This window comes from Oreochromis niloticus, linkage group LG4 (genome assembly GCF_001858045.2).
Source record: "Oreochromis niloticus isolate F11D_XX linkage group LG4, O_niloticus_UMD_NMBU, whole genome shotgun sequence".
Lineage (NCBI taxonomy): Eukaryota > Metazoa > Chordata > Actinopteri > Cichliformes > Cichlidae > Oreochromis > Oreochromis niloticus.
Window position 1 is genome coordinate 15,333,333 of NC_031969.2, and position 13,003 is coordinate 15,346,335.

The following is a 13,003-nucleotide window of genomic DNA, read 5'->3' on the forward strand; positions in this document are numbered from 1 at the left end:
TGTAGAATGGAACAATTATGTTTACTATTGTGGAAAAAAATAGATTTTCAAATATCTAAACTCAAAAACATATGATGTAAGACAGTCAGAATTCGTCATGTACAGGAGTTTGAAGAAAGCTAAAAGTGAGGTAAAACTGGATAAAGATATTCTTTTCTGAAAATATCACCATTTATTGTAGACACAGTAATTATATTAGGAAAAATAACTAAATTCGAAACAAAAGACTGAATTTACTAGATATGATAGAGGCCAGTAGACAGGGGATTGATAGAGGCAGTGTCCTTGCCAGCTATTGGATTTTTTTTGTCAGCTGCATTAACCACACAGACATATTCCACTTACAAAATTCATTTGACTATAGTGTTTTCTTATAGCTTGCAAGAGTTGTTTGATATATCCACATTTGCTTTCATCATTTAAAAGGCCCGAATACACAGTTACTCTTCATTTGATGCAACATTGCATGACTTTTTCAAATGTTGAGGAATAATTTGAAACTACATTTTCTGTAAATTTTGTAAATGTGGTTTTGAAAAGGAATTTTGGAAAATTAATTTCAGTTTTTAATTTCAGGCTCATTTTAAATGTAAAGCATTCATTGAATTGAATTGAAGTTATTTGTCGCATACACAGTCATACAAAGTACAACATGCAGTGAAATGCTTGTGTCTAAAGATCGCAGATGGGGGGGCAGGCTGCAGATGTAGTCACGCCAGAGAAAAATCAGTGAAAGTACAAAAGGGGACAAGAGGAGAAAAAAAGAACTCTACTCGAACTGAGCTCCTAACGGGGAGACCAGATTGAGGACAGTCCAAAAAATACCTTAGCACAAAAAAAGCACATGAATATTCACATTGACACCATGTAAAGCACATGACACGCATCAGAACTTCATTTTCTTAAACATACTTTTTTTCAGTTTTTTAAACATGGCAGGATATGGAGTGACACATCAGTGTCCAATATAGTGGTTTATGTGCAAGTCAACACTGACACAAAACAGCCTTTAATAGCTGTCCACTGTAGTGACCACTATGCGTGAAAGGGTTAATGTCGATCCCGTTGAAGAGCCGTGAGCTTTTCCAAGATTTTATCCATATTGTGTTCATATATTTCTACCTTTGATGTTTCCTATGCAAATATTGAGATGACTTCCACCTACTTATCTTACTGCTGAGAGTCTGCAGAGAACAGTGGACTGACAGAGTTTAACAAGATGGACTCTAAGACAGTGCTGCTAATTCTGACTCTCTACTGTGCAGGTTAAACTCTACTAAAACTATTTTAATGTCCTTTTTACATCTGTTGAAAGTTATTTAATTTTCTTTTCTTATCTGCCTGAATGTTTCTTGTTGACAGGTGTAAATTGTCAGACTCTGACACAATCTGGACCAGTGGATAAAAGGCCTGGAGAATCCCATCAATTGACCTGCACAACCTCTGGATTCACATTCAACAGCTACAGTATGGATTGGATCAGACAGGCACCGGGCAAAGGGCTGGAGTGGATTGCTGACATCACAAGTGTTAGCACCACTTACTACTCTCAGTCATTTCAAGGCCGGTTTACCATCTCCAGAGACAACAGCAGACAGCAGGTGTATCTGCAGATGAACAGTCTGAAGACTGAAGATTCTGCTGTTTATTATTGTGCTCGATACTCACAGTGACTGAAAGCATTTGAGCAGCTGTACAAAATCCTATTTAAAAGACAACATCCTTGCTTTGAGTTTTGCTATTTAAAAAAAAAAGATTTAATAATAATAATAATAACTTCTGCTAATGAAATATTTTTCCTGCTTTGCAACTATCCCAGCAATACACCTAATACAAAATATATTGAGTTTAATTTAATTCAGTTTTATTTATACAGTACTAACTCACAACAAACGTTGCCTCAAGGCACGATATATTGTAAATTACAGACCCTACAATAATGAAAAAACCTGAGAAATAAAGAGATACAATCATAAAAACTCATGTGGGTTTGCAATGCCTTAAGGTAGTAAAAAAAGCACAAATATAATAAAACAAATAAAACAAAATAAAAACAAAACAAGTGCAGGTTTCAACTGTTTAACTGTGGTTTCAACTATTGCGTTTAAACCTGTCATCAGTCACTGACGTTTCACATTAAAATGTATTATTAATTATTAACTAATTATTAGAAATTAATTGCATTTTGTGCAAATGCACAGTCCTTTTATTGTAATGACCACAACGTAATTCCACAAAAATATGCAGTGTGTGGCTGCATCAGTGAGAGGGCAGAAGAGCTAATATCAATTCAGCTTCAGTAACAACCTGCTGGCTACAGTATCCTGTGAGAATCTTTGGTCAATTCACACTACTAAACACAATAGAAATACTAAGTATTTAAATTAATCTAATGAAAATATATTTAAGTCAGCAACAAGCCTTCCCTCACCTGCCTGTGTTTGTTTTTGTGTGTTTCTCCTCTCCATTTTATTCCTCTCCGTTGTCTCCATTGTTTGTTTGCACATTGAACTGTTTACTGAACTAACTTTCACCTCTAATTCCACTCTCTGTGAGAAAAACAGAGTCTCAACCAGCTGTAAAAAGACAGCGTTACAACTTCCCCCACTCAGTGATGAGTGTGCAAATCTGAGTTCACACCTTGATTTTCACAATTTGATTTTAGAAATATAATTTGAATGTGATAGGAGGACCTTAATGTAAACACAATGTCAGTGATCTAGTGAGAATCTCATTATCTGATCATATTTAAAGGAGTTGTGAACATATCTGACACACTGTCAACATGGCTTACAGAAAGCTAACACTCCTGATGGTTTCTGTCTTTGATTCAAGTTGTGTTAAAGGTCAGACCATGATAGAGTCTGAACCAGCTGTCAAAAGACACGGAGAGTTACACAGACTCACATGTACAACATCTGGATTTAACTTTGGAAGCTGAGAGTGGAGCTGGATCAGACAGGCTCCAGGAAAAGGGCTGGAGTGGATTGCTTATATAGATATACCTAGTACTCCTATCTTTTATTCCCAGTCTGTCCAGGGTAGATTCACCATCTCCAGAGATGACTCCAGCAGTAAAGTCTATCTACAGATGAACAATCTGAAGGCCGAGGACACAGCAGTGTATTACTGTGCCAGATAGTACGCAGTGAGTAAAATACTAGAGGAGTCATACCAAACATACTTCCTCAATTTATCACAGTGACACAGAGCATTTGACTTTGTCTGTATAATCCTCATTTCAATGAACATGCCATATGTTGATGTTTAATCCAAAAGAAATTTTCTCCACAATGATTTATGTATTTCTTGTGAAATAACATTAATATATAAATTAATATATAAACATATAAAACTTAATTACGTTACATTACCTTTAATGGTAATTTCCCATACATTCTTTTAAAGCATAAACCTGAAAGACAAAGCTTTTAAAAAATGTAATACATTTTTACTTGTCAAATGATTCTATTGCTGCAATCCAACATTAAAATGCAGCAATAGAATAATTTGACCAGGTTAAAGACAATAAAGATGACTTCCAAGTTCATCCCAATTTATCTCACAGCATAATGGAAAGCAGAGAAGAATACATTTCTCTACAATTCATTCATAGTTTTAGTACCAACTACAAGATGGGACCAGTGCTTTGAAGTCTCTACTTGGAAGGGGAAGATTTTCACTTATAGTTTTTATATTTTGTATTTTTACCAGCTTACCTAAAGGACAGGAGCAGGTTGTGAGAAGTTACGACATTGCTAATGTCTATTATTCTTACTAAAACAAAACTGAATTAAACATAGAAAGTCAAAACTAATTAGAAAATGCAAACCTATAATAACTCTAGTTGCAAGCATCAGATGTAACAGTGTTTGTGTTTATTTTTCTCATGCAGCCGTAGCCAGAGACAACAAGAGAAAGCAGCTGTATCAGCAGACGAAGATTCTGCAGACTGTTTTTGATCTCGACACCCACAGCTTGGCAGCTGTAATTATCTCAGACAATATTTTAGTTTTATTGGTTGTGATGAAAACCACTAAGGTAAGGACAATAAACAGAAATTTAAAAACAAGTTGACACAATGATTTTATGAGAACCAGTTTTGTAATTTATACTCATCAGAACATTAGAGGGCAGTGGCTGCAGTCTAGAAAACAGGCCGATTAATGTTGACTCTACCTTTGTGTGTGATTGAGGATGGATTTCAAACTTACAGTTTTAGGAGACAACTGTGTGCCTTTGTTTTTTTTAAAACAAAGTTGATAAAGCAGAGAGCATAAAGAAGGCAAAACAAAATTAAACTAAAGCAAAATAGAAAACAAAACAAAAATTTAATCAGAAAACAAACATATTTCAAAGTTTGACCAAACTCACTGTCTTTAGATACTGGACATCAGTGTAGAGCAACCCAAAAAAGAACAACTAGTTGTATCAAAAAGTTAAAAAAAAGAAATTTTTTTTTTATCCAATTTAAACAAAATCTTTCAATAACATCATTTTGGAAGATAATTAATTTTTCTACATCTTTTGTTGACTCTCACAAAGATTTATTTACCTATTTATCACAATGACAAAGAACATTTGGCTTTATCTGCACTGTATCAGGTAGAGGGCTTGCAATTTATATATCTTATAATGTTTTTTTAATTTTGTTTTAATCTTTAGAGTTATTTAATTATTTGTTGACAAGTGAAACTCAGATAAGGCAGTTTCACTTGTCTGAAACAGGCACTTTACAACTATGAAAAATAAGCAAAATTAATTACAGAAATGTAAAATTTAATATATTATATTATATTATATTATATTATATTATATTGTATTAGGTGTTGACACAAGTAGAAACTCTTTTAACTGTCAGCTTCATTTAGTCAGAGTTGATTTGATGATACATCTTTCTTGCCTGTTTTTCACTTATAATGGCTAAGTTATTAAGCACAATGTCTGTTTTTACTTTTGATTCTTCTCTCTTACATTTAAAGGCAGTTTCCTGTACACTGCTGCCTCAGAGACAAAACATAATTTCAGAAAAGTTCATAGTAAATTACATTAATTCATAGTTGTAACCCAACATTAAAATGCAGCTTAATTGTCCAGGTTCAACACAATAGAGATGACTGCCAATTCCATTCTAGTTGTACTTATGTGACAACAGAGAAGAATGTGCACAAATTAATAGTTCAGTTTTTAGCACAGTTTTTTTTCTTTTTTTGGGGGCAATTTATTCTAAGTAAAAACTCTTTATTTATTATTAAACATTTCTGTTATGGGTTTGAGGAGGTGCAAATGCAAATATTCTTTCTTCCACCTCTACTTATGAGACTGCTGAAACCATCCAGAGATACTGGACCATCACACACAGTTAAACAAGATGGACTGTAGGACATTGATGCTGCTTTTGACTGTCTGCTATGCAGGTAAAACTTTTTACTAAATAAATAAATAAATACAAACAAATGATTTTCATGTTCTTTTTATTCATGGTTAGGATAATTTTCTTTTCTACAACTTTTCCACAACTACATAGCAATGCTGGCAACAAAGTAAAGGATGGCTCCTTTCAGGAATCTGAAATATAAAATGTATTTAAAGTCATTTATCTTTTTTTTCTTTTCTAAATAATTCCATATATATATCGTGTTTCAAATATTTGATATCCTCAGTATGTATCAACAATTCAGAAAGTAGTAAAAATAAAGGAAAACAATTAAATGAGAAGGTGTGTCCAAACTTTTCCATGCTTTTGCATAAATACATTTGTGTACGTCTTTATTTTTCAGAGGTGTTTGAGCAGAATCCAACTCTTAAAGTTCTTTCCTCCTTTATTGAGGACGGTACCTATACTGCCTCCTGCTTTGCCAAAGAGTTTGCACCAAAGAAACATGAGATCAAATGGCTGAAAAATGGAGCAGACATCACGAGCAAAATAGATTTGATCACTACAGTTTCTGAATCAAGAAAGGCAGATGGAAAGAAAGTGTACAACGCAGCAAGTTTTCTCACTGTAAATTCCAGTGATGTGAATGAAGATACTGAATTCACTTTTATCTTTGAATAAAAGTGACAGAGACAACACACTAGGTGAGTAACTGATACTTTTCTTTATAACCCCCCCCCCCAAAGCAAAACACTTTGATTCTGTAATAAAACAAGGTATAACCATAAAACCAGGTAAGCTTTATGATAAGTCATAAATCATATTATTTTTAGTAGTTTATTTCAGTTCTACTGTAGTGACATTTAAGTGTTAGTAATATATTTTAAAGTTACCCCAAAATCTGATAGGATTTTTTAAAAAATGCAAAAAAATGTAGGAGTATGATGAGAACTAAATGCCAATAATTTGAGGTCTAACACATTATCAAATACAGTAGCTTTTTAAAATAATTTTTTTATCTCCTCATCAGATGTTTCCACAACTGCGAATCCGACAAACGGTATGTTACAATTACACACACATACACACACACACACACGGTGTGTTCACATATTTACGTAATGTACTCAATGTCTTCTCTTATATAGTAATCTCCCTGTTTATTGAATATCTCTTTCTGATGGGACAGGGCCAACAGTGACAGTCCACATCCCCCTCCAGCTGCACATTGACCAGTTAAATCCTCAAGATGAAATCACTCTGGTGTGTCTCGTCACCAGTACTGTGAATAAGATGTATAAAATCAAATGGTCAGAAAGTAATGGAAGAAATCCTGGACGTTATGTTACAGGCACCAACATCCGTGCACATCAGAGCAAAAATGACAAAAAATGGCGAAGTATGAGTCTTTACACCACCAGTAAGGAAAACTGGTACAAAAAAGATCCAGCCAAAACGTTCACCTGCCATGTCCGATCTGAACATATTTCAATAACAGTGTCCAGCAGCCCTGGTAATTCCGATGAATGTGAACATAAATAATAAGCTTTAAATGTGATATTTTCTGCTTGCGTCATTCTTTGTCTGTGATAGTTTTCTAAATGAAAACCTGTGCACTTGTGATGTCAGTCACCGTGAGAGAAAATCAATGCTTTTTGTTGTCATCATGTTGTTCTTCAGTCTGTGTGAGTCACAGTGTCTAATTGCTTGATATGTGTGCTGTATGTTTGAAATAAATGTTGCATGGAGACTCTTTGGTCTATATGTAAATGAATAACTTGAAATGAGACTAAAAGCAGACATACGCATAAACCACTCCATTTTTCAACTTTTCATTAAGACAAATGGGGAAAATGTATTACTGGCATGACTAGAAAAGTTTGGTTTACAAAACCTTAGCTGGCAAATGGTATGGGGACTGTTATTAATTTTAGATCACTTTGATAGTTAATTGCAAACTGAGGACTCGAAATAAAATAAGTAGAAAAGTTATTGATTTACATGATTTGAGAGTTGTTTGTGAGACTGAGTGAAAGGCTGTGTGCAAGAATGCGGGAGTAAACCAGGGCAAGGTTAAATAAAAGCTCACAGATAATAGGTATAAAAATAAGCTCTCACAGACAGATGCTGCCTCGCCCGTATGAAACTAGATAACAGGTTAGGAAGAGACAGGCCAGTGTGTGTGTGTGTGTGCGTAAGAGTGAGAAGAGATAGCTGGAGAGTGGCAGGAGCAGCAGGTTTCCACCACTAGGTGAAGCTGCACACGATGGAGGAAAAGAAGACGGCAAGGAGGTTGGGATTAACCTGTGTGCCTACCGAGGGGGCTACATCTAAAACATGGCCCTCCCCAACGGTTTTTTAACCAATCAGATAGTAGCACATTTTTCATATATAAGTTTGTGTATGGTTAAGTAAGGGCACTCTCTTCCGGAAGTTGGCTTTAGAATGCTCCCAGACTGTGGAGGGGATCCAGATACATTAATTATTTTTGAACTGCTTGAGGCAACAAATGAGTGAAAACTTGGTGGGACTGAGACTCTCTTTTACCTTAGATAAAAATTACACACAACATTAGCCTGATAAACAAAAAGAAAACAAATACACATAGATCTCTTCTAACCAAGTACCTTCCACTTCTTAGATGATCTTTGTGATCTGAGTTGGGACAATGTCATCACTGAAGAGGATTTTAGCAGCCTGTGGTCCACAACTTCCTCCTTCATATTCCTCTTCATATTCTCTCTCTTCTATAACATAATTATCAGCCTTCTTAAGGTAAACATAGAGACTGTGTTTTCTGCATTTCAGTTTTATCGAAGACTAAAGACTGTGAGTCGCAATGTAGTATAAACTCAATTACAAGAAAATGCAGTACATGGAAACTCACATCTCACAAAAGCAAACTTTCATGATGGAAATTATATAATTTTGCTTCTTAAAGAAGAATAAAAATATTTGTGTTTGAATGGGTGCATCATTATTTTTCATCTATTATTAAAATCAGTTTTCATTCTCTTTTTTTGTGCATAATCATTTATTTAATTTATTTAATGGCTGCAATATACAAATACCCAATTAACAAATTTGTGAACTGTGGAAAATAAATCAATAAAATGAAACTGCATTACTTAAAATTAACATTTTCCTACATTTTACTTTAAGTAATAGTAAATAACCAAATGAAATTACTGTTTGTTCTCTTTAAATGATTCATTAAATTCAGTAAATAATATTTGGCACCTTAAAACTTAAAGCGAGTATGAATGTGAGCATGTAATAAGCATTGAAAGCATTTCAGGATGTTGCTTTATCATTTTTCCAAGAGTTCTAAGAATATAACAACAATTGAGGTCATTATACAGTAAACTTGTGTTGTCAGTTAGTGTCTGGAGTTTTTTAGTTTCTTGGTGGACCTCTCTGGCCACACCTGCACAAGTAAAACTGTGCAGAAACCATTGCAAGTGTGGATTTATTTCCCTGAAACAAGATACTCATCTGACAGCATACTTAATATTTACATATCACATTTGATTTACACTTACAGACAAACTAATGTTATCAGTAATGTTCTAAACATGTCATTTTAGAGAGCTGCTTCTCTGCATCTTTAGGGCCACATCTGCACCAGTGGATTTCTTCATACCAGTAAAAATCAAAATAAAACTTTACTAAAACCTTTGAAACACATGTTTTTAGAAGGCATAAATGTTTTTAGACAAAGCCAGAACATGCGCTCAAAAATGTGAATGGAGCCTCAAGAACTGCATCCAAGAGACAATTATAAAATTATAAAAAGTAATGCATAAAAATGAAATTTAACCTCTTAGATGTATAAGAGAATCAAAAATGACATACATTAATTTTCTATGGAAGTTCATGGAATCTTTTGATTTCTATCAGCTGTGACTGTCAGGAATGTATATTTTGTGGACCACAATGAGTACCACCCGTTAAGAGGATTTTTCTTTTACATAGCAAGTACTAGCAAGCAGCATACATTCAGCATTCAGACAGCAATTTACCCCCAGTGATTGTGTCACTATAGACGAACAACTTGTGCCATTTGGGGGAGCTAAAAATTGCTACAGTACATGCCAAACAAGGCCGTCCTGGGAGGTTTATAACACAGAGTTTGGATTCACTGGCAGTCTTAGCATGGTCAGCAAGAGAGAAATGGCTGTTGTACTCCTGAACACGATGTAGCACAACAAAATGGTGAATAAAAATACCAGAAAGGGGAAAAAAAGCACAACTGATTGCCTTGTAAAACAAAACCAAAGGAGATGTAGATACTATGGACCAGGTGTCTGCCCTTTATTGTACACCTATAAAACCCAGAGGTGGCCTATGGTGCTGTGGTACAGCTTCACAATGCCACTTTGAATACCTACAGCATTGGTGCACAGTGTTGGGAAGGTTACTTTTAAAATGTCAACTACAGATTACAGAATACATGCCCCAAAATGTATTTGTAACGTATTCCGTTACGTTACTCAATGAGAGTAACGTATTCTAAATATTTTGGATTACTTAATATATTATCATGCTTTTTATAACAACATGAATGTACTATTGCTGTGTGATTATTACTATTACAGAAGGTTACTCGCCATACCAATACCGACTAAATTTTTAATATAAAATTTTATTAGGGTTAAGGACAGTCAATGCTTCAGTTGTATTCTAATTAACATTCATTAACATATATTTTAATATCCATTCAGATTTGCAGTTTTATCCATTGCATTGTTTGGAAACTATGAAAATCTAAAAAAAACAGCGCCTCTATAAAAAGTCATATATAAGATACCGAATGTGTATGTTAATCCTCAGGAGCATACAGCAACAAAGATAGAAAATACATTAATGTATTTGCATTCTCATGCAAAGAATAATGATTTTGACATAAGGATAAAAGAATGCACTCAACACTAAAGCTAGAAGTTGTGGAAACAGCTGTCCAATATTTGTTTACTACCATGCCACGGATAATCAGAAGATAACACAGAAATATTCTCTTTAACCTTTTTAAAATATTATAAGGGTTTGTTGCATCTTAACTACAACATCCTGTTGTCTTCACAGTCTAAAACTATTAAGGTCTAGCAAGAGTGGGAAGGTTTTGGTAAGAGCTTGTTTCACTGTGTAGCACAACACAGTGTTACATACCTCATAACAAATACCACATAAAGAAACCCCTCTACAACTTCCTCTATCCTATTAATTGTGAAGCACAGTACTGAGTCGGTAAAACTAATCAGAAAAATTATTATTTTTTCTAAACAACATACATACCAATAATTTGATCATTAATCGTTTATTTATTAATTAATAATTAACATTAGGCATTTTTTTAAATACATGGTAAAAATTAGGAGATAGGTACAACAATAGTGAAAATCTACAAATTATTAGAATATAGCAGACAAAAAACTTTTTTTTAAATGTGTTTGCTATAACTGCAAAGACAATGCACAATATAGTAATAACAGGGTAGTAACTCTTCTCATTAAGTTATTGCTAGATGATTTTTTTTGTTTTCATTTTTGTTGTTAAACAGTGTGAATTTATGTTCATGAAAATATAATGGTCACTAAAATAGCACTATATTTTTTCATCTTTTCAAACTTTTATTTGACAAATTATTTGTCTTCTATAATGTGTGACAGCTACACAGTGGCAGAGGTTTTTGAACGAATATGTGTCACAGTGTGGAGTGGCCACACTGATTTACACACTTACAAAAACGTCCTTGAGAGGCACTTGTACTTGCAGCAATAGAATAATTTGACCAGGTTAAAGACAATAAAGATGACTTCCAAGTTCATCCCAATTCATCTGACAGCATAATGGAAAGCAGAGAAGAATACATTTCTCTACAATTCATTCATAGTTTTAGTACCAACTAAAAGATGGGGCCAGTGCTTTGAAGTCTCTACTTGGAAGGGGAAGATTTTCACTTATATTTTTTATATTTTGTATTTTTACCAGCTTACCTAAAGGACAGGAGCAGGTTGTGAGAAGTTATGACATTGCTAACGTCTATTATTCTAAGTAAAACAAAACTGAATTAAGCATAGAAAGTCAAAATGGAATAAAATTAAAAAACTAATTAGAAAATGCAAACCTATAATAACTCTAGTTGCAAGCATCAGATGTAACAGTGTTTGTGTTTATTTTTCTCATGCAGCCGTAGCCAGAGACAACAAGAGAAAGCAGCTGTATCAGCAGACGACGATTCTGTAGACTGTTTTTAATCTCGACACCCACAATGATTTTATGAGAACCAGTTTTGTAATTGTAAAAAAAAAAAGTGTAAAAAAACAAACAAAACCTGGCTGTGCCATGGGCTCCCCGTTGTCACCTATTGTAGCCAGCCTTTACATGGAGGAAGTGGAAAGAAAGGCTCTTGGCTCTTTTAAGAAGAGATTACATTAGAGCTTTCAAAAGTTGGCTTTTAGAGATTACTTTCTTTTTGTTTTTGTTCTGATCATCAGTGGTGATTTGATTGGTTTCGATTTAGACAGATTTCAGCAAAACAGTCAGAACATTGGAGGAGCTGACATTTATTAAATCTTCCTTATTTAGACACCTTTTCATTGAGTTAAAAAAAAACATAACAAACAAACAAAAAAAATAAAGTAAGAGTTTAAAGTAAGGATTTTTTTTTTTTAACATTTTGTTACAAAAATGGATCATAAGTCGTTTCGTGATCTAAATTCATAATAAAATAACATATTTAGTGGCAATGGAAAAAAAACAACATACTCCTTTAAGTTTCCATGAAAATAAACTACATTCTATTTGAAATAGCTTTAAAATTGAAAAAAAAAAAGGTTTATTATGCTAATCATCTACATGGTCACACTACAATAAACCCAGCCTATGTCATTAAAATAAAAAACACTTTGCCATACAGTCTTGTCAAAAAGAAAATACAATATTATATGTAAATATAAGTTATTTAAAAATATGCAAATGAAAAAGTGGTCAAAAAGGGATTGGTGATTCTGTTTCACTGAGAGGACGAATGAGCTCACACCATTTCAGTTTCAGCATCAATCATGTTCACTCTGATACTGCTGCTGGCTGCTGGATCATGTGAGAAGCTTTTGCTGGATATAATCTAATAAACACATTAGAAACACTGAATATTCATATAAATGATGGTGATAATGTTGATTTCTGTCTCCACAGGTGTGTACAGTATTGATCTCATCCAACCAGATTCAAGGGTTTTGCAGCCTGGACAGCCTTTGACCATCGTCTGTCAGGTCTCTGGTTATTCTTTGACTGACAACAGCTATGCAACATGTTGGGTCAGACAGAGGCAAAGGCAGCAAATGGACTGGATTAACTGCATGGGGTATGATGGGAGCAGTAGCAACAATAATGCTTTAAAGAACAAGTTCAGTGTGAGCAGAGACACTTCTGCTCAAACAGTGACAATAACAGGACAGAATCTGCAGCCTGAGGACACAGCTGTTTATTACTGTGCACGTGACCACACAGTGATACAAACCACTGACAGACCTGCACAAATACTCAGCAACACACAAACACACAACCACACACAAGTAATAAATGTAAAAATGCAGGTGTCATGAAAACTTTCTCATATTCTAT

At 34.1% G+C, this 13,003-nt stretch overlaps 3 protein-coding genes, 2 long non-coding RNA genes and 1 gene segment (V, D, J or C); 5 read left to right on the forward strand and 1 right to left on the reverse strand.

Moving 5' to 3' along the window:
* The window catches only part of LOC100709195 (uncharacterized), a 1,346,887-nt gene that overhangs the window by 779,033 nt on the left and 554,851 nt on the right, over positions 1-13,003 (forward strand). The window lies entirely within an intron of this gene.
* The window catches only part of LOC112846698 (uncharacterized), a 961,229-nt gene that overhangs the window by 612,279 nt on the left and 335,947 nt on the right, over positions 1-13,003 (reverse strand). The window lies entirely within an intron of this gene.
* The window catches only part of LOC102076453 (Ig heavy chain Mem5), a 900,359-nt gene that overhangs the window by 579,647 nt on the left and 307,709 nt on the right, over positions 1-13,003 (forward strand). The window lies entirely within an intron of this gene.
* The window catches only part of LOC106096470 (immunoglobulin mu heavy chain), a 1,110,954-nt gene that overhangs the window by 571,632 nt on the left and 526,319 nt on the right, over positions 1-13,003 (forward strand). The window lies entirely within an intron of this gene.
* Positions 992-13,003, forward strand: part of LOC112846679 (Ig heavy chain V region 914-like) — a 33,493-nt gene continuing 21,481 nt past the window's right edge. The window contains 1 exon segment of the V gene segment in view: positions 992-1,265. Within this exon segment, the coding sequence occupies positions 1,220-1,265 (46 nt within the window).
* On the forward strand, positions 2,912-7,130 carry LOC109202074 (uncharacterized). The gene is made up of 6 exons (XR_002062037.2): positions 2,912-3,148; positions 3,896-4,041; positions 5,322-5,417; positions 5,781-6,081; positions 6,408-6,437; positions 6,567-7,130. It is a non-coding gene; the product is annotated as an uncharacterized LOC109202074 (long non-coding RNA).